Source organism: Urocitellus parryii, chromosome 9, assembly GCF_045843805.1.
Source record: "Urocitellus parryii isolate mUroPar1 chromosome 9, mUroPar1.hap1, whole genome shotgun sequence".
Lineage (NCBI taxonomy): Eukaryota > Metazoa > Chordata > Mammalia > Rodentia > Sciuridae > Urocitellus > Urocitellus parryii.
In genome coordinates this window covers 34,009,163-34,028,267 of record NC_135539.1, presented here as the reverse complement: position 1 = coordinate 34,028,267, position 19,105 = coordinate 34,009,163, and the positions used below count along the sequence as shown (strand labels likewise).

The 19,105-nt window shown below is 40.7% G+C and overlaps 1 protein-coding gene across 1 annotated transcript in view; it reads left to right on the top strand.

Annotated features, from left to right (window-relative positions):
* Positions 1 to 3,417: 3,417 nt before the first annotated feature.
* Positions 3,418 to 19,105, top strand: part of Gna12 (G protein subunit alpha 12) — a 99,071-nt gene continuing 83,383 nt past the window's right edge. The window contains exon 1 of the mRNA XM_026415235.2: positions 3,418 to 3,723. Within this exon, the coding sequence (XP_026271020.1) occupies positions 3,421 to 3,723 (303 nt within the window). The 5' untranslated portion in view covers positions 3,418 to 3,420. The remainder of the gene's footprint in view (positions 3,724 to 19,105) is intronic.

The following is a 19,105-nucleotide window of genomic DNA, read 5'->3' as shown; positions in this document are numbered from 1 at the left end:
AATATTCTATTTTATCTGCTTTTCTCTGGTACATGGGTCTCCTTAAGTTTGTGTTCTTTTTTTTGTACTCACAGCTCTTGGCCTTTCAGAGAAAGCCTTTAAGGTCTCTCATGCAGTAGAGAAAAATGGTGTAATGGACAAGGTGCTGCTCCTCTGATGACCACCAGTTGAAGCAAATGCAGTTGTTGGCAAGCTCCCACACTCAGAGATGGAGAAAATGTCCCCCCACCCCATGTAGCTCTCCCACATTTTCCCCAGGGCCGAAAACCCTTCTAGGGCCTCCCAAGAGAGTTACATGCATGGGATCCCAGGGATCCTCTTCCTCTGGGGAATCCCAGAATACTGAGCTTAATTCCAGGCCTCCGCCCCCGCCCCCTTCCACCCAGCTAGGAAGCCACAGTCCTGTGGCTGCTCCCTTTCTAGAGATTCCAGATGAGTCCACTGTTTCACACATATGTTCCAATCCCTGCTGGGTGCTCCTTGGCTTAGGAGGTGGAACTGAACACAAATTGGGAGGAGCATTCAGTATATCCCTTCCACCCCTCAACCAATTTTTAAACACATGGTGGTCTCAGACAGACAGCATGTCTGTGGGCCATCTGTTTGCAAATCTCAGTCTTGCTTATTCTTTTAGGAACTTCATATTATTGCATTATATGAATGTACCTTAATTTAACCAGATCATTTCCTCCTCTCTTCCTTTTTTCCCCGAAGCAATGAAATCTCACTATGTCGCAGATTGGGCTTCAATTCCTGGACTCAAGTGACATTTCTGCCTTAACCTCCCAAGTAACTGGGACCACAAACTCATGCCACCACACATGGCTCTTGTTTTGTTTCGTGGGGATTGAACCCATGGTCTCATGTGCAATCGGGACATACTCTACCAATGAGCTACATCCGCAACCTTGCAGGTTAACTTATTTAATATTTATCAAGGTCTTATTTTTATCCTGACTTTACAGATAAGGAAACTAAGCCTCAAAAGCATTAAGTGACTCATTCAAGGTCACAGAGCAATGGGTGGTAGAACCAGGCTCCCAACCAGGCTCTCAGGCTTTCCTCCAACTCCATTGTATGTGATGAACACACATCCAGGTCCTGCAATTACCAGCAGACTTCTCCTGATGAGCAATGATAGCTGCCCAGGACTCAGATTATTCTATTACAGTTGCCTCTGACTGGCCTCCCTCCCAGCAGTGTGGAAAGGACAGATGAGATCATGTATGTGGAAGCACTTTGAAAATTATAGCTTGCCATAAATGTAGGGGATAATTAAGAGATTATTATTGACTACACAGATAAGCTTGTTTATTTGAAGCACTTTAGCCCCTTGACAACGTGAAGGATATGTCCAGGGACCTTGTCAAATTCCCAAATTAGATACCACTAACAGCATATAATTTCTCCCATAAAATGCCATAATGTGTCACTAAAAAATGTAAGTGACCCTTTAAAATATTTAATGATTATATAAACATAGACATCAAGCTATTTATAAAGATATAAAGTTATTTGTTCCTGTTGTCTGAAGCACTTGGTGATTCTATTTTGTGAATTACTTCTTCAATTTTTTAACTGAATATGAGATGAACTCTGACTTGAATACTATTCTCCCTCTTTGAAATTTCCCTATTTTCTGTTTTAGAAAATTGCTTTCTTAGTCCTCTTCACTTCTGTTGTAATAGCGGTGCTTGGCTTTTTGCAGGAGATGATTTTCACAAAGAAACAAGATTTCCTTTTAATTGTTTTTCAAAGATAATATGAATTTTATCCATATTGTTTTACTGAAAAATGTTGACTCAAAAGGAATAGAAATTCATGCCATGATTTATAGCATTTGTAGCAAGTGACAAATGCTATAAATCATGGCCATTTAAGGTCCTCAGAGAGTTTAAATCTCGATTAAATCTTGAATATCCATGGCTCCATGGCAGAAAATAGGGATGCCTTTAGACTCTGCTTTGCCCAGTAATTTGAACAGTCTGGCTTCCTAATGAATGTATAAGTTTCTTGATGCAAAAAAGGATTATGCAAAAATTATTCATAGAATATAATGGAATCACATTCACTAATCATTTTTTTTTCTCTATTGATCATATCCCTCTCTGATTAGAAGCAGACAGATGTTCTAAAAGAACAGAGTTCCAGCTGCCCTGTGCGATCATGGGTTATTTGGTTTTCCTGCTCCCCTTCATTGTATTCACTTGTACGGGGTGGAAAGGCAAGTCGGTGACAAAATAATCTTTAAGACTGTTCCCAAATCTAACCAATCACCTGGATACCTGGGCTCCTTCCAGCAGATTCAGTAGATCTGGTGAGCATAAGGAATCTAATAAGATCAGCTGACATTCCTCAAGCACTTATCGGGGGTAGGCACTGTACTGTTTTGCAAGTTCATTTTCTCAGTTTATATTTTCACAACTACTGGAGGTACTTGCTAAGAACAACACACACACACACACACACACACACACACACACACACACACACAAGGTCCCTTAAAAGGTAACGCAACCAGTATAACCAGTAACTTGGTTGAGTATAGGTTTTAACTCACAGGCTCAGCAAATCCAGGTCGCCCTCTCTCGATCACTTTGCTATATAAAGACTTTCCTGGGGAATTTCAGGTGATTATGATGATTAGCCAGCTTTTCGAAAGTCGCCAAGAGTCCCGTGCAACTCTCAAAGGTGTATTTGCTTGAAATTTATGGCCTCTTTCCAGTGTTTCTGGGGAAAAGGTGGTTTAGAAACAGATTTCTCCCTAAATATAGCAAGAGTAGCTGGACCTCCTATCGGTATTTTCCAGTTTTCGGGCCACGTCCCTGTTCGCTCCGCTAAGATCCTCGTCTCGGGGGCTGACCCAACCTGGGAACCAAGGGAGACTCTTTCTGTACACCTGGCACTTCTGGTCACGCCCCATTCCGCGAAACTCCCAATACCAAGCCCATTCACTATGACTGACGTGTCCTCAGAGCAATTATAATTGGCCATGGAGGACGGCCGCTCCACCTCCCCAACGACCCCGCCTCCCTTTCATTCTGAAAGAAAGAACCTCGCTCGCGAGTCCAATGAGAAGCGCCTCCACCCCAAAGATCCCGCCTTCTTCGGTGCCGGCCCCGCCCCGAGGGCGACAGAGGCGCCCTCCCTCCCGGCGCGAGCCAGGCCAATCGGAGGGCCCGTTCAGCCGGATGGACAGCCACCGGCCCAATCTGCGGGCCTCGCGCAGCACCGCCCGCCCGTCGCGGCCGCCCCGCCCCGCAGCCGGGCTGAGCGGCGGCCGGGCGAGTGCGGGCCTCGGGCGGCGGCGGCGGCGGAGCGGCCTGGGGAGCGGCGGGCGGCGCCTGGCCCGGCCTGCGCGCGCCGCGGGCGTCCATGGCGCGCGGGCCCCGGCGGGGCGCGGCCGCGGCCTGAGGGGCCATGTCCGGGGTGGTGCGCACCCTCAGCCGCTGCCTGCTGCCGGCCGAGGCCGGGGCCCGCGAGCGCAGGGCGGGCGCGGCGCGGGATGCTGAGCGCGAGGCCCGGAGGCGCAGCCGCGACATCGACGCGCTGCTGGCCCGCGAGCGGCGCGCCGTGCGGCGCCTGGTCAAGATCCTGCTGCTGGGCGCCGGCGAGAGCGGCAAGTCCACCTTCCTCAAGCAGATGCGCATCATTCACGGCCGCGAATTCGACCAGAAAGCTCTGCTGGAGTTCCGCGACACCATCTTCGACAACATCCTCAAGGTGAGCGGGCCCGCCCTGCCCCGCCCGCACACCTGTGTCCAGGTGGGCGCCGGTAGCGGTGGCCAGGCGCGCGCAAGCTGGGGCCACGGCCGCGCGCTTTGTCCCCCGCTCTGCGGCGCCGCCTGGCTCGCAGCGTTGTCCACTGCTCCCGCGACCAGGTAGCCCTGCGCGGAGTCGAGGGGGCCACTAGCCTGGGTCACCTGGGGCTCTCCTGCACGCCCCCTAGTCCCCGTCGGCCTGGTGGCTTTGCCCCTTCTCCGGTGCTTGGGGACGTTAAGAGTAGAAGCTGGCCAACTTCTGGCGACTTGGGGGCGGAGGGGTGCTTGGTGATGGAGAAAGCCCCCCTGGACTCACCCTGGCAGGATGGAGGCCAGGGTTTCCCCTGCAGCTGCGCTGGGTGAGGGAGCTGAATTTGCCCTGCCCAGCCAGCAGCAAGCCCCGAAGAGCAGTGAAGTCTGGAGGAGAACCAGTCACCAATCTTAAGTTTTAACTTTATAGTAGGAAAATTTCAAGCATATACAAAAGTAGCGAAGATAGTAGAAAGAACTGTAATGTACACCTCTCAGCTTCAACAGCGATCATGTCCAGGCCAGCCCAGTTCACCTATGCCCCCATGATCTCCAAGCAAATTCCAGACGTTGTACAGTGGCGTTAGAAAACATAAGATCGCTCAAGATAAAGGCCTTGTTTAAAAAAAAAAAACAAAACACATTACCATTAATGAAAAAGGTTATTAGTAAAAGTAGTAACTCCTTAATGTTGCCAAATATCCAGTCAGTGTCCAGATTTCTTCCATTGTTGCTTTATAAGTTTTATTTGTTTAACCAGGATACAAATAAAATCCTTGCATTGTGTCTTGCTCCCTTTATATCTTTGCTGTGTTTGCGGAAGGAACGGTAGAGTTGACTGTCCACTTTCCAGTGTCTCACTACTGTGAGCTCGTGTAAAAGTCCCCAGAGAAAGGAAATCTGGAGAAAACTGATGAGAAGGGGAGAGGAGAGAGTCAGTCCTGCACCTAGATTGGGTCATTTCCTTTTTGAGTTTCTTATCTATACACTTTTCGTGCCCCACTCTTCAGCTTTTCCCAAGTCCATTTTGGAGAAGCCAGGTTACAGGTCTGAGGAACAGTTGTCTCCAAGCAGACGTGGAGAGACATTTATCTACCAGAAAACCTGCCTGGAGACTCAATTTTATGGTATCTGAGGGAGTTTACATTTAGCAAAGGGCAGGAGAATCTAATCTGGGACATCTCTTTCATTTCACCCTGGAAGCTCCCCTCTGGCCATGGTGCCAGGATCCTGAGCCCCAGAATTCCAGGCCAGTATTCCCACTTTACATTTTTGTTACTAAAATATCTCATTTCAACACAAATAGGTCATTTGGGATTGTGATGGGAAGAAAATAATCTGAATGATAAAACATCCCTTTCCTTTTCACCTCTTTCAAAAGCCCCTCCAGTCAGGGCTCTGGCCAAACACTTGATGAACTTTAAAGAGGAGGTGCCCAGTGCAGCTCATTAGAGATCAATTGTGTGCTTCAAAAATCTCCTCATCTTCTGGGGTAAAGTACACTTGAGTATCTCTCAGAACCTGCTCTCTTAACTTCTCTTCAAAAGGCTAGTTTAATTTTTGCTGCTTTCCTAGACCTCGGAACAGGCAAATTTGGCTGGTTCACTGTCTCCTGGTTTCTTTCAGTTCGGGATGCAGGAAAAATATTCAGAAACAGAGGGCTCAAATCCAACTTGGTACCCGAAGCATATTTTAGAAAACTCAGTCTTAACCTTTTCCCAATGCATATGAATGTTAACTTTTACTGGCTTCCTTATCAAGAGAAATAAGATTTGTTAAATAATATTAAATTTTCTTTCCCAATTTGTTTTTTTTGGGGGGGGAGTGGTGGTAATACTGGAGATTGAATTCAGGGGCACTCAACCACTGAGCCACATCCCCAGCCCTATTTTGTCTTTTATTTAGAGACAGGGTCTCACTGAATTGCTTAGTGCCTCATTTTTGCTGAACTTGCAATCCTCCTGCCTCACTTTCCCAAGCCACTGGGATTATAAATGTGTGCCACCGTGCCTGGCCCCAATTTGTTTTTGACTAATTGTAGTTCTATATTAAACTCATTTTATCCATTGTGAGGATTTTAAATTCTAGTTAGAAATTCATCTTTTAATTTGAAACAACAAAAAACTTTTCCTCTCCCCCATTCCCATTTTTATTTGGCCAAAATAACTTCAGAAAGAAACTTTTTTAGTAAATGGCTTTGTAGTAGCTTCAATCGTGGACATTTGAATGATACTGTTCAGAATAATATTTATATAGAGGCTATTTTTAAAGCAATCTGTGCTATGCATAATGTGCCAGACCCTTTCTGTATGGCATTTAATTTTCATAACACTTTCAAATGGTATTGTCCCATTTAGCCAATAAGGAAATTGAAGATAGAGTTTTAAAATCTCAAGGTTTCAGCTATCTAATTAGCAGATGGCAGAGCTGGAAACCAAACCTGGTCTTTTTTAATCAAACTTTTAATTTTGCAATAATCAGAGTCCTGTGCAGTTGTAAGAATAACAGAGATCCCATATACCCTCTACCCACTTTTGCTCAATGGTAATATGTTGTAAAACTGTACTACAACACTACAACCAGAATATTGGCAATGATACAGGCAGGACCCAGACCATCACTAAAAGGCTCTCTAGTTGCCCTTTTGCAATCTCTTTTTTTTTTATGCTCCCCTCCCAGACCCTATCAGTGACTGATATATTCTTCAATTCTATAATTTTGGAAGAATGTTGTATGAATGGAATCTTACAGAATGTGATCTTTTAAAATCAGCTCTTATCTCTTAGCATAATTCCTTGGAGATTCAGTGCAAGTAGTTGCGTTTATCTATAGTTCTTGCCTTTGTTTAATATTTATTTTTTAGTTGTAGGTGGACACAGTATCTTTATTTCATTTTTTTTAATGTGGTGCTGAGGATCAAACCCAGTGCCTCACACATGCTAGGTGAACACTCTGCCACTGAGCTACAACCCCAGCCCATCTTGCCGTTTTATTGCTGAGTCTACCATTTAACTCTTCTCCTATTGAAGGATGTTTGGGTTGTTTCCAGTATCTATTACAAATAAATCTCCTTTAAACATTCATGTACATGCATTTATATCTACATAATTTTTTGTATATCTGGGATAAATGCTTATGCATACAATTACTGGCTCATGTGGTAGTTGCACATTTAGTTTCATAAGAAACTGCCAGTTTATTTCCCAAATAATGTGCTATTTCACATTGCAATTGTCAATGTATAAGAAAGCCAGTTTCTCTGCATCTTTGCCAGCATTTGGTGTCATTGTTTTTTATTTCAGTTATTTTGATAGGTGTATAATGACATCTTCTTGTAGTTTGGGGGGCTTTTTGTTTTGTTTTGGTACCAGGGGTTAAACTGAGGGGTATTCAACCACTGAGCCACATTCCCAGCCCTATTTTGTATTTTTAAAAAAATATATATATTTATATTTTAGTTGTAGTTGGACACAATACCTTTATTCCATTCATTCATTTATTTTTATGTGGTGCTGAGGATCGAACCCAGGGCCCTGTGTGTGCTAGGCAAGCTTTCTATGGCTGAGCATAATCCCTATTTTGTATTTTTATTTAGAGACAGGGTCTCACTGAGTTGCTTAGCACCTCACTGTTGCTGAGGCTGGCTTTTGAACTCATGATTCTCTTGCCTTAGCCTCCAGATTCTTATAGTTTTAATTTGCATGTCTCTAATGATGATGAACATTTTTTCATGTGCTTATTTGCCATTCATTTATTTTCTTTGGGAAAGTGTTTCCCTGTTTTTGTCCATTTTCTTATTAGGTTGTTTGTTTTTTTATTGTTGAGTTTAGGGAATTCTTTATATATTCTAAATACTAGACCTTTGTTATAGATGATGAATTATACATATTTTCTTGCAGTCTGTGGGCTGGCATTTTATTTTTTTAACAGGCACCTTTGTAGAGCAAAATTTTTGCTTTCAATGAGGTCTAGTTTACCAATATTTTTCTTTTATAGATCATGCTTTTGACATCAAGTCTGAGAATTCTGCATAGCTCTGGATCTCAAAGATTTTTTCCTTACTTTTTTCTAAAAGTTTTGTAGTTTCACATTTTACATTTTTAGTGTGTGATCTACATTGAGTTAATTTTTGTGTAAGGTATGAGATTTAGACCAAAGTTCATTTTTTTCTGCCTGTGAATAGTTGGGTGCTCAGGTACCATTTGTTGAAAAGGCCATCCTCCTATTGAATAGTTTCATGCATTTGTCAAAAACCAGGTGGGCATATTTATGTAGGTCTGTTTCTAAGTTCTCTTTTCTGTTCCATTGATCTGTATGTTCATCCTTGTGCTACTATCACATTATGTTGATTATTACATAATTTAATTTTAATATCAGATAGGGTGATTTCTCCTATTTTGTCTTTTTCAAGATCACTTTAGTTATTTCAGGGCCTGTGCCTTTTTTTTTTTCTGATAAATTTTAGAAATCAGCTTTGTCTGTGTCTGTTTTTTTTAAACTTTGTTGGGATGCTGACAGCAATTATATTAATATGAATCAAATGAGAGAAAATTGATAGCTTTGCTAAATTAAGTCTTCCAATCCCTAAATATGGTATGCATTCATTTAAGTCTTTGATTTCTTTTATCAGCCTTTTTCACATTGCTGAATATATATTCTGTACATGATTTATTAATTTTACACCTAAGTATTTAAATATTTCTTTAAAGCAATTGTAAATGAGATTGTCCTCTTACTTTCAATTTCCACATGCTCATTGTTAATGAAAACAATGTGATTGTTTTTTATATCTTGGTCTTGCATCCCATGACCTTGCTGAAAATTACATCAGAAGAGCTTTCCTGTGGATTCTTTGAACCTTCTACATAGACCATCATGTTAGTTTGTTAGCTACAAGTAGGGAGTTTTACTTCTTCTTCCCCAATTGGTATGAATTTTATTTCTTTTTCTTGTCTTACAGCAAAGGCTAGAACTTCCAGTATTATGTTGAATAAGAGTGATTAAAGTACTGATTATCTTCTCTTTCTGATCTGATGTTGATGATTTTTGCTTTCTGTATTTTTGTCAGTCTTCATAGAAGCTTACCATTCTATTGATTTTTTTTTTGCCCCCAACCAAAAAGAACCAGCTTTTGATTCCATTGATTCCACCCCCGATTCACTTCCTTGTTTCCAATTTCATTTATTTCTGTTCTTTGCTTCTTTTGTCCATTTACCTTAGATTTATTTTGTTCTCCCCACCCCTATTTTCTTGAGTTAGAGACTTAGATTACTTATTGAGATCTTTTCTCATTTCTAATATAAACATTTTAAATGTTGCAATTTCCCCTCTCAGCACAGCTATAGCTGTGTCCACAAAATTTGAATGTTCTACTTTCATTTATTCTGTTTCATGGGTATTTTATTTCTTTCAAGATGTCTTCTTTGACTCATGGATTATTTATTTATAAGTGTGCTGTAGTTTACAAATGTTTGGAGATTTTTCTATTATCTTTCTATTACTAATTTCTAGTTTGACTCTAGTATGTTTAGAGAACACACATTGTATAATTTCAGTTCTTTGAAATTTGTCGAGGTTACTTTTATGACCCAGAATATGGTCTATCTGTCATATGTTTTGTGGTCCTATGTTGGTGAATATTCCATAGGCATTTGGGAAAAAAATATGTATTCTGTTATTTGTTGGAGTGTTCTACATATCGTCAGTTGATGCTGCTGGTTAACACAGCTGTTGACTCTGTATCCTTGATGAAATTTTGTTCAGTAGTTCTATCACTTGCTGAGGGTTGGATATGAAAGCTCCCAATTTCTTCTTTAATTCTGTCAGTGTTTATGTGGTACATAAACAATTGGGATTATTATCTACCTGATAGATTGAGCCTTTGCCATTATGTAATGTCCTCTCTTGTCTTTACAGATGTCCCTTAAATTACAATGTGATTACTCATCCTGTCAATTTGCAACTCTTTGTAAATTGAAACTCTTATAAGTCAAAATGCATTTAATACACACCTAACCTACTGAACATCCTAGCTTGGCAACACAGTACACTGTTGTGTTCAGTTTTTAATCCTGAGGACATGTGAGGCTAAGCTGGAGCTGCTGCCCAGTATCACACGTATCTTACTGCATTCTACTAGACCAGAGAAGATCAATATTAAGATATTGAAGTAGGTTTCTATGGAATGTGGATGGCTATTGCACTATGATAAAGTCAAAAAAGCTGAAACATAGTAAGTCAGGAAATCATCTATAGTAATTTTTTTTGTGCTAAAAGTGTCTTTATCAGTTATCTTCACATACCCACTTCTGTTTTTTTTTTTAATATTTATTTTTAAATTGTAGGTGGACACATACCTTTATTTTATTTTTATGTGGTGCTGAGGATTGAACGCAGTGCCCCATGCATGCTGGGCGAGTGCTCTACCTCTGAGCCCCTCCACTTCTGTTTTTATTAATGCTTTCAGGGTGTCTGGTTTTTCCATTCTTTTAACCTACCCATATTGTTTTGAAGTGACTTTTGTGTGGATTTTTTAATCCAATCTTCCAATTTTAATTAATTTGAATATTTAGATTATTTGCATTTAAGTTAAGGTTATTAATAATAATTATTATTATTAATGTGTTAGGGAATAATTTGGATTTTTTTAATATCTTTTTTTTTAAGTTGTAGATGGACATAATAGCTTTATTTATTTATCTTTATGTGGTGCTAATGCTCAAACCCAGTGTCTCACACATACTAGGCAAGTGCAGTACCACTGACCAACAACCCCAGCCCCAATAATTTGGATTTTTGAAAATTTTTTAGAGAATCTTTTGGGTTTTTGAAATTTTTTTATTTGTATAAATTTTTTATTCTATTGACAATAGAATGTATTATGTCCGTCTACAACTTTAAAAAAAGATATTAAAAAATATCCATGCGTACATGGAGTATAATCTCCCATTTTGTGATTGTACATGATGTGGAGTTATACTGGTTGTGTATTCATATATGAATAGGAAAGTTATGTCCAATCGTTCTATTGTCCTTCTATTCCCATTCTCCCTCCCTTCCCTTCATTCCCCTTTATCTAATCCAATGAAATTCTCTTCTTTTGGGTTTTGTTGTTGTTGTTGTTTTTCTGTTTTGTTCTTACTTTTTTATGGGTTATCTGAACATGTTTTAGGACTCCATCTTGATTGATTTTTTTAGTATTGCATTTTGAATCAATTTCTTGGTAGTTCTAGATTTACAATATACATAGGTAACTTACCCAAGTCTCCTGACAAGGGTGTTTTACCACATTAAGTTTCCATTTAGTTACCCGTTCCACTTTTCAAATATAAATATTTTAAGTACAAATATAAATATTTTAAATATAAATATAAAAGTGGAATATTACTAATGTCCTCTTCTTACCTTTTATATCTGCACCTCTTCTTACTCTTCTGATGGTCCTCTCTCCTTTCTGGAGTTCACAGCCTTCTGTTCTCATTCGCTTTCTGTTTAAAAAAAACTGCAGCTGGCTGTTCTTTAAGAATAAGTCTGCTTGCAATAGATTCTCCAGGCTTTCTTTCATTTCAGGTAGGGGAGGGGGGATAGTAGAGGATAGGAAGGGCAGCAGAATACAACAGACACTAGTATGGCAGTATGTAAAAAAGTGGATATGGAACCAATGTGAATCTGCAATATGTATACGGGGTAAGAATGGGAGTTCATAATCTGCTTGAATCAAATGTATGAAATATGATATGTCAAGAGCTTTGTAATGTTTTGAGCAACTAATAATAAAAAAATTTTAAAAAAGAAACCTCTTTATTTCCCCTTCATTCATATATATATATTTCCCTTTATTTATTTATTTATATATGGTGCTGAGGATTGAACTCAGGGCCTCGAATGTGCTAGGCAAGCACTCTACCACAGCCACAACCCCAGTCCCTCCCTTCATTCCTAAGGGACATTTTTTTTGCCAGCTTAGAGTTCAAGCTCTCAGTTCTTTTGGTAGTTGAAGAATGTGCCTCCCCAGTTTCAGATGAGAAGATGTTGTCATTTGAGTTGGTGTCCCTCTATAAATTAATGCTTTTTTTGTTCTCTGGTTGTTTTCAAGATTTTTCCATCATCTTTAGTTTTCAGAAGTTTGATTATGATTCATCTTAGCATAGGTTTCTTTCAGATTATTCTATTTGGGGATTATACAATTTACTGAATCTGTGCCTTTATGTGTTTTGCCAAATACAGGGGAGTTTTCAGGTATTTTTTCTTCAAATACTTTCTCAGCCCCACTGGTTTTCTCTTCTCCTGGAACTGATGGCTGAGCTCTTTGCTCTTTGGTTATTGACCTCCAGGTCACCAAGACTATTACCTTCTTGAGTGGGGTTGTAGCATCAGCCTCCTGCCACCTCCTAGTCATTGGGTTAGGGTCCTGTTTGAGGCCAAGGTTCAGGCCCCCAGGGCCCTGCTGACACTATTCCTGTAGGGGATTTGGACACCCGTGCTCTTCAGGCAGAGGGGGGAGTCGGATTCCTGTCTGGCCTGCCAGAACTACCTGCTGGGCCACTTGGGAGTACCAGCTGTTTCCTCAGGGCAGGAAGATGACAGAAAACCAACTTCCCTCCCCTCGCAACTTTGCTGAAACCTCAATGGGTGGCATATGTGGGGTTTTTGTTGGTGTTTGGCTGGAGCAGGGTGGGTATTTTAGACATCTTTTTCACTGCTGTGACTAAAAGACCCGACCAGCACAATTGCAGAGGAGGAAACATTTATTTGGGGGCTCACGGTTTCAGAGGTCTCAGTCCACAGACAGCAGGCTCCATTCCTCAAGAGTGTGGCAGAGGGAAGGTGGTGACATGATGATCAGGAAGCAGAGTCACTAGTTGCCAGATGCAAATACGTGCTTCAAAGCCACGCCCCCAAGTCCCCTCTCCTCCAGCCACACCCTACCACTTCAGTTTCCACTCAGCTAATCCCTATGAGGGGATTAATTCCTCTGAACCTTCTTGCGTTGTCTCACATGTGAGCTGTGGGGGACACCTCATATCCAAACCATAACAGTAGGCATTGCCAAAGGGTCTCCTGCTGTAATCCCACCTCTCCCTAGGTGCATTTGCCAGGAACTGGCTCATCTTGGGACTCTTTTTTCCTCTGCCTCCTGTCTCTTCCAGCTGCCCTCTGCAACACCTGACTTGTGGGGGTAGTAGGTAACAGGATACCCAGGGGACTCACCAGCATGTCCTTCAAGTCCAGAGGTTCCGAGGCAGCCTACCTTCTTTCCCACATTTGCTTATTGTGTTTTCTTGATACTGTGTTTTGCAGTACTGGGGATTGAACCAGGTGCTCTGCCCAGCCATTTTATTTTATTTTATTTTAAATTTTGAGACAGGGTCTTGCTAAGTTGCTGAGGCTGGTCTCGAACTTGCAATCCTTCTACCTTAGCCTTCCAAGTAGCTGGGAATACAGGCATGTGCTGTCACACCCCATAGCCTGCCATGTTATATCCAAGATTTTTTAGGGGTGGAGATACTCCATCTTGATGGTACGGCAGTCTTATCCCCCTTGTTCTTTGATTCTAGATGTGGTGTTCTTGACCACAGGTGTGCCTGAATTTGAATATGTGATTTCTTTAACTTCATTACCTCCAACCATCCTCTGCAGTTAATTATGTGAATCTACTAGTTGCTTTGACTTGCTATAAATAGTTCCAGTAAGACTGGTTCATTCTTTTATAATCTTAAAGATGAAACTCTCTCATTTCCTTAGTGGGCTTTCGTTAAAGTTCATGTGTTTGATATTTGGAGTTTGCTCCAAATTAATACCTCCACTTGGCACAAGCTCAACCCAGCTTGGATTTGATTTATAGTAGTTCCATAGCCTCTTTTTTAAAAATTTTTTTTTATTGTTGGTTGTTCAAAACATTACATAGTTCTTGATATATCATATTTCACACTTTGATTCAAGTGGGTTATGAACTCCCATTTTTACCCCATATACAGATTGCAGAATCACATCAGTTACACTTCCATTGATTTACATATTGCCATACTAGTGTCTGTTGTATTCTGCTGCCTTTCCTATCCTCTACTATCCCCCCTCCCCTCCCCTCCCCTCCCCTCTTCTCTCTCTACCCCCTCTACTGTAATTCATTCCTCCCCCTTGTATTATTTTTCCCTTTCCCCTCACTTCCTCTTGTATGTAATTTTGTATAACCCTGTGGGTCTCCTTCCATTTCCATGCAATTTCCCTTCTCTCTCCCTTTCCCTCCCACCTCTCATCCTTGTTTAATCTTAGTCGTCTTCTCGTGCTCTTCTTCCCTAGTCTGTTCTTAGTTACTCTCCTTATATCAAAGAAGACATTTGGCATTTATTTTTTAGGGCTTGGCTAGCTTCACTTAGCATAATCTGCTCTAATGCCATCCATTTCCCTCCAAATTCTATGATTTTGTCATTTTTTAATGCAGAGTAATACTCCATTGTGTATAAATGCCACATTTTTTTATCCATTCGTCTATTGAAGGGCATCTAGGTTGCTTCCACAGTCTTGCTATTGTGAATTGTGCTGCTATGAACATCGATGTAGCAGTGTCCCTGTAGCATGCTCTTTTTAGGTCTTTAGGGAATAGACCGAGAAGGGGAATAGCTGGGTCAAATGGTGGTTCCATTCCCAGCTTTCCAAGAAATCTCCATACTGCTTTCCAAATTGGCTGCACCAATTTGCAGTCCCACCAACAATGTGCAAGTGTACCCTTTTCCCCACATCCTCGCCAGCACTTGTTGTTGTTTGACTTCATAATGGCTGCCAATCTTACTGGGGTGAGATGGTATCTTAGGGTGGTTTTGATTTGCATTTCTCTGACTGCTAGAAATGGTGAGCATTTTTCCATGTACTTGTTGATTGATTGTATGTCCTCCTCTGAGAAGTGTCTGTTCAGGTCCTTGGCCCATTTGTTGATTGGGTTATTTGTTATCTTATTGTCTAATTTTTTGAGTTCTTTATATACTCTGGATATTAGGGCTCTATCTGAAGTGTGAGGAGTAAAGATTTGTTCCCATGATGTAGGCTCCCTGTTTATCTCTCTTATTGTTTCTTTTGCTGAGAAAAAACTTTTTAGTTTGAGTAGGTCCCATTTGTTGATTCTAGATGTTAACTCTTGTGCTATGGGTGTCCTGTTGAGGAATTTGGAGCCCGACCCCACAGTATGTAGGTCATAGCCTACTTTTTCTTCTATCAGATGCCGTGTCTCTGATTTGATATCAAGCTCCTTGATCCATTTTGAGTTAACTTTTGTGCATGGCAAGAGAAAGGGATTCAGTTTCATTTTGTTGCATATGGATTTCCAGTTTTCCCAGCACCATTTGTTGAAGATGCTATCCTTCCTCCATTGCATGCTTTTAGCCCCTTTATCAAATATAAGAAAGTTGTAGTTTTGTGGGTTGGTTTCTGTGTCCTCTATTCTGTACCATTGGTCCACCCGCCTGTTTTGGTACCAGTACCATGCTGGTTTTGTTACTATTGCTCTGTAGTATAGTTTGAAGTCTGGTATCGCTATACCACCTGATTCACACTTCCTGCTTAGCATTGTTTTTGCTATTCTGGGTCTTTTATTTTTCCATATGAATTTCATGATTGCTTTCTCTATTTCTACAAGAAATGCCATTGGGATTTTGATTGGCATTGCATTAAACCTATAGAGAACTTTTGGTAATATCGCCATTTTGATGATGTTAGTTCTGCCTATCCATGAACAGGGTATATTTTTCCATCTTCTAAGATCTTCTTCAATTTCTCTCTTTAGGGTTCTGTAGTTTTCATTGTATAAGTCTTTCACCTCTTTTGTTAGGTTGATTCCCAAGTATTTTATTATTTTTGAGGATATTGTGAATGGAGTGGTTGTCCTCATTTCCATTTCAGAGGATTTGTCACTGATATACAGGAATGCCTTTGATTTATGCGTGTTGATTTTATATCCTGCCACTTTGCTGAATTCATTTATTAGCTCTAATAGTTTCTTTGTAGACCCTTTTGGGTCTGCTAGGTATAGAATCATGTCATCTGCAAATAGTGATAATTTAAGTTCTTCTTTTCCTATTTTTATGCCTTTAATTTCTTTCGTCTGTCTAATTGCTCTGGCCAGTGTTTCGAGGACTATGTTGAACAGAAGTGGTGAGAGAGGGCATCCCTGTCTTGTTCCAGATTTTAGAGGGAATGCCTTCAATTTTTCTCCATTCAGAATGATGCTAGCCTGAGGCTTAGCATAGATTGCTTTTACAATGTTGAGGTATGTTCCTGTTATCCCTAGTTTTTCTAGAGTTTTGAACATAAAGGGATGCTGTACTTTGTCGAATGCTTTTTCCGCATCTATCGAGATGATCATATGGTTCTTATCCTTAGGTCTATTGATGTGGTGAATAACATTTATTGATTTCCGTATATTGAACCAGCCTTGCATCCCAGGGATGAATCCTACTTGATCATGGTGCACAATTTTTTTGATGTGTTTTTGTATCCGATCCATAGCCTCTTGTGTGTGATATCATGCATTACAAGAGGGTTTTGGGTTTTTCTTTTTTCTTTTGCAGTGCAGGGTAATGAACCCAAGGCTTCATACATGTGAGGCAAGTGCTCTACCTCTGAGCCACATCCCTACCCTTTTTTATTTTATTTGGAGATAGGGTTTCATTAAGTTGCCAAGGAGGCCTCAAACTTGTGAACCTCCTGCCTCAGTCTTCTGCGTAGCTGGGATTATAGGTGTATACCACTGCACCTGGCTCAAGAACATTTTTAATGATTGAATTTCATATCCAGTTAGAAATAAATAAGTTGTTTGAAGGTTTTTTGTTGAATATACATAATACCATGCCCATAATTGCATTGGTATCTCTTCTAACCACTCCAACATAGTTCCACCTTATGTATATGTGTGTGTGTGTGTGTGTGTGTGTGTGTGTGTATTGCTGATTTTAGAAACTTCTTGAAGATTTGATTACTAGAATGGGTGGTCTCTGAAACAAAAGAATTGACAACTGAATTGTTGATACTGTTGACAATGAAATGAAAAAATTACATTCAACAAATATGCAAGGCCTTGTGCTAGGCGCTAGTGGCAGAAGGGGTAGTCAATGAAAAGTGCCTGTTCTCAACCCTCATCTGTTAAACTGGAGAGACAGTTGCACAAATATACTTAACATAGAGTGTGAATGTACACCCTGTAAGCACCACTATGGAAGTAGTGAGTTGGTGGGAGAACAGGGAAGATTAACACTGGCTGAGGAAGCTGAAAGGCCTTGTCCAGGAGGTGTGATTTGAGCTGGCTTTGGAAGGCTCTACAAGATTTCAACAGGTATAGTAGGATTCACAAATGAGACCATCTCAGTGCTACAGAAGTCTACCAGTGAAATTGGTTTTGTGACTGTTGTTTATTTTCATCTATTTATTTATTTATTTATTGGGGGTGCTGGTGCTTGAACCCAGGGGTGTTTTACCACTAAGCTATACCTCCAGTCCTTTTTATCTAATTTGGAACAAGGTCTCACTAAGTTGCTCAGGCTGGCCTCAAACTTGGTCCACCTACCTCAACCTCCTGAGTTGTTGGGATTACAGAAGTACACCACCACACTCAGATATCAATGAAGAAAACTCTAACAGGGAAAAATATTAAAAGGAGACTCAGCACAGGAGCTAGATGGAATTTCCTAGTCAAAGCAACTGGTCAGATTGTGGTAGATTGTGACATACCCTGTATTCATCACATTCAAGCTAAAAGCTGTGAGTTTGATCCCTGGAAAATTCATGTATATACACATCATTCCAAGGGGTTTTCTGAATGCCCTAAGTTCCAAGAGTGGGCCTACAAGTGGTCTAGGAACTACTATTAAGAACTTTTATTGTAGAATAGTTAAGATTAAGCTAACTTTTTGGAAGTTTCTTTTTCTTTTACTTTTGGTGTTTTTTTTTTTTTTTTAGAATTTTGTTGTTTTTGTGTTTAAGACTTTGAAGACGCCAACATTGCTGATTTGCATTTTTTGGTTTTTGGTTTTCGTATTTTGTTGTTGGGTTTTGTTTTGTTTGTTTGTACCAGGAGTGAACCCAGGGGCGCTTAACCACTGAGCCACATTCTCAGCCCTTTCTTTTAATTTTACAATCAGAGCTGAAACTGGCTTTGAACTTGTGATCCCCCTGCCTCAGCCTCCAAGGCTGCTGGGCTTATAGGTGTGAGCCACCATGCCTAGCTGCTAATTTGTGTTTTTAAGCACTTTGCAACTCTTGCCTGCAAGATTCTGCATGTCTTGGGCTCACAAAGTACTGCTTGGGACTCAATGCTGCAGTGGGTTTGCGTGAGAGCAGAAGCACAAAGCTGCTTCTGGGGTCTGGAGCACAGTTGAGTTTTTATTGCCTTGTTGGAAAATTTCATTTAAGTAAGCAAATTTACTTTTACACTGGGAAACACATGGTTGGTTTTTTTAGTAATGGCCGAAACCAAAAGCATCTTTTTCCATCAGTTGAGAGAAATACAGACACACCCCTCTGGCCATTGTTGAGATTCAGAGCCCTAAATGCCCTCTAGCTTCCAAGTTTACATTGTAACCAATCATGTCAGGGAGCAGTTTTTGGCCTTTAGTCACCTGTAGGGTGAGATTTGGAACATAGCTGCTAGATGCTGAACAAGGTTCTGTTGACAGCTCATAATCATTTTGTTGTTACATAGTTGAGAGTGGGTCCATGGATAGTATCATTTTTTTAAATGTAGCTGAAGATTTAAACTTGAGGCTTATCTAGAGATGTAATTATAGGGTTATCTTCAAATCCAAGAAACTTATATAGTGTAATAGACCTGGTACTTTGCTTAAGAGACAGGCTGGTTCAATTTATTCTGTAGCTATTATTATTTATTTGTATTCAAACAATGAATTTGAGTCTTCTTTCCTCTTGTATCAAATGGCTGGACAAAGCTACATAGTATCAACTGTCCTTTAAGAGAAAGCAGAGTGTAAAGTTTCTGACCCTTGCAATAGTTTTTCTGTATGTTTCTTTTGCCAGTTAAGATATTTGTCTTGAAGAGCCAGGTGTGATAAGGCACTTGTAAACCCAGCTACTCAGGAGCAGAGACAGGAGGATCCATGAAGCCCACAAGTTCAAGACCAGCCTGGGCAACACAGCGAGACATCTCTCTTTTTGTTGTTGTTGTTGTTGTTGTTGGAACTGGGGTAGGGGGATGTGGCTTAGTACTAAAGCATGTGCTTAGCATGGGTGAGGCCTGGGTTTTATCCCCAGCACCACAAAAGAAAAGAACTGTGTGTGTCTACTTCAGGATTGAATGTTCAGGTATGCCCAGG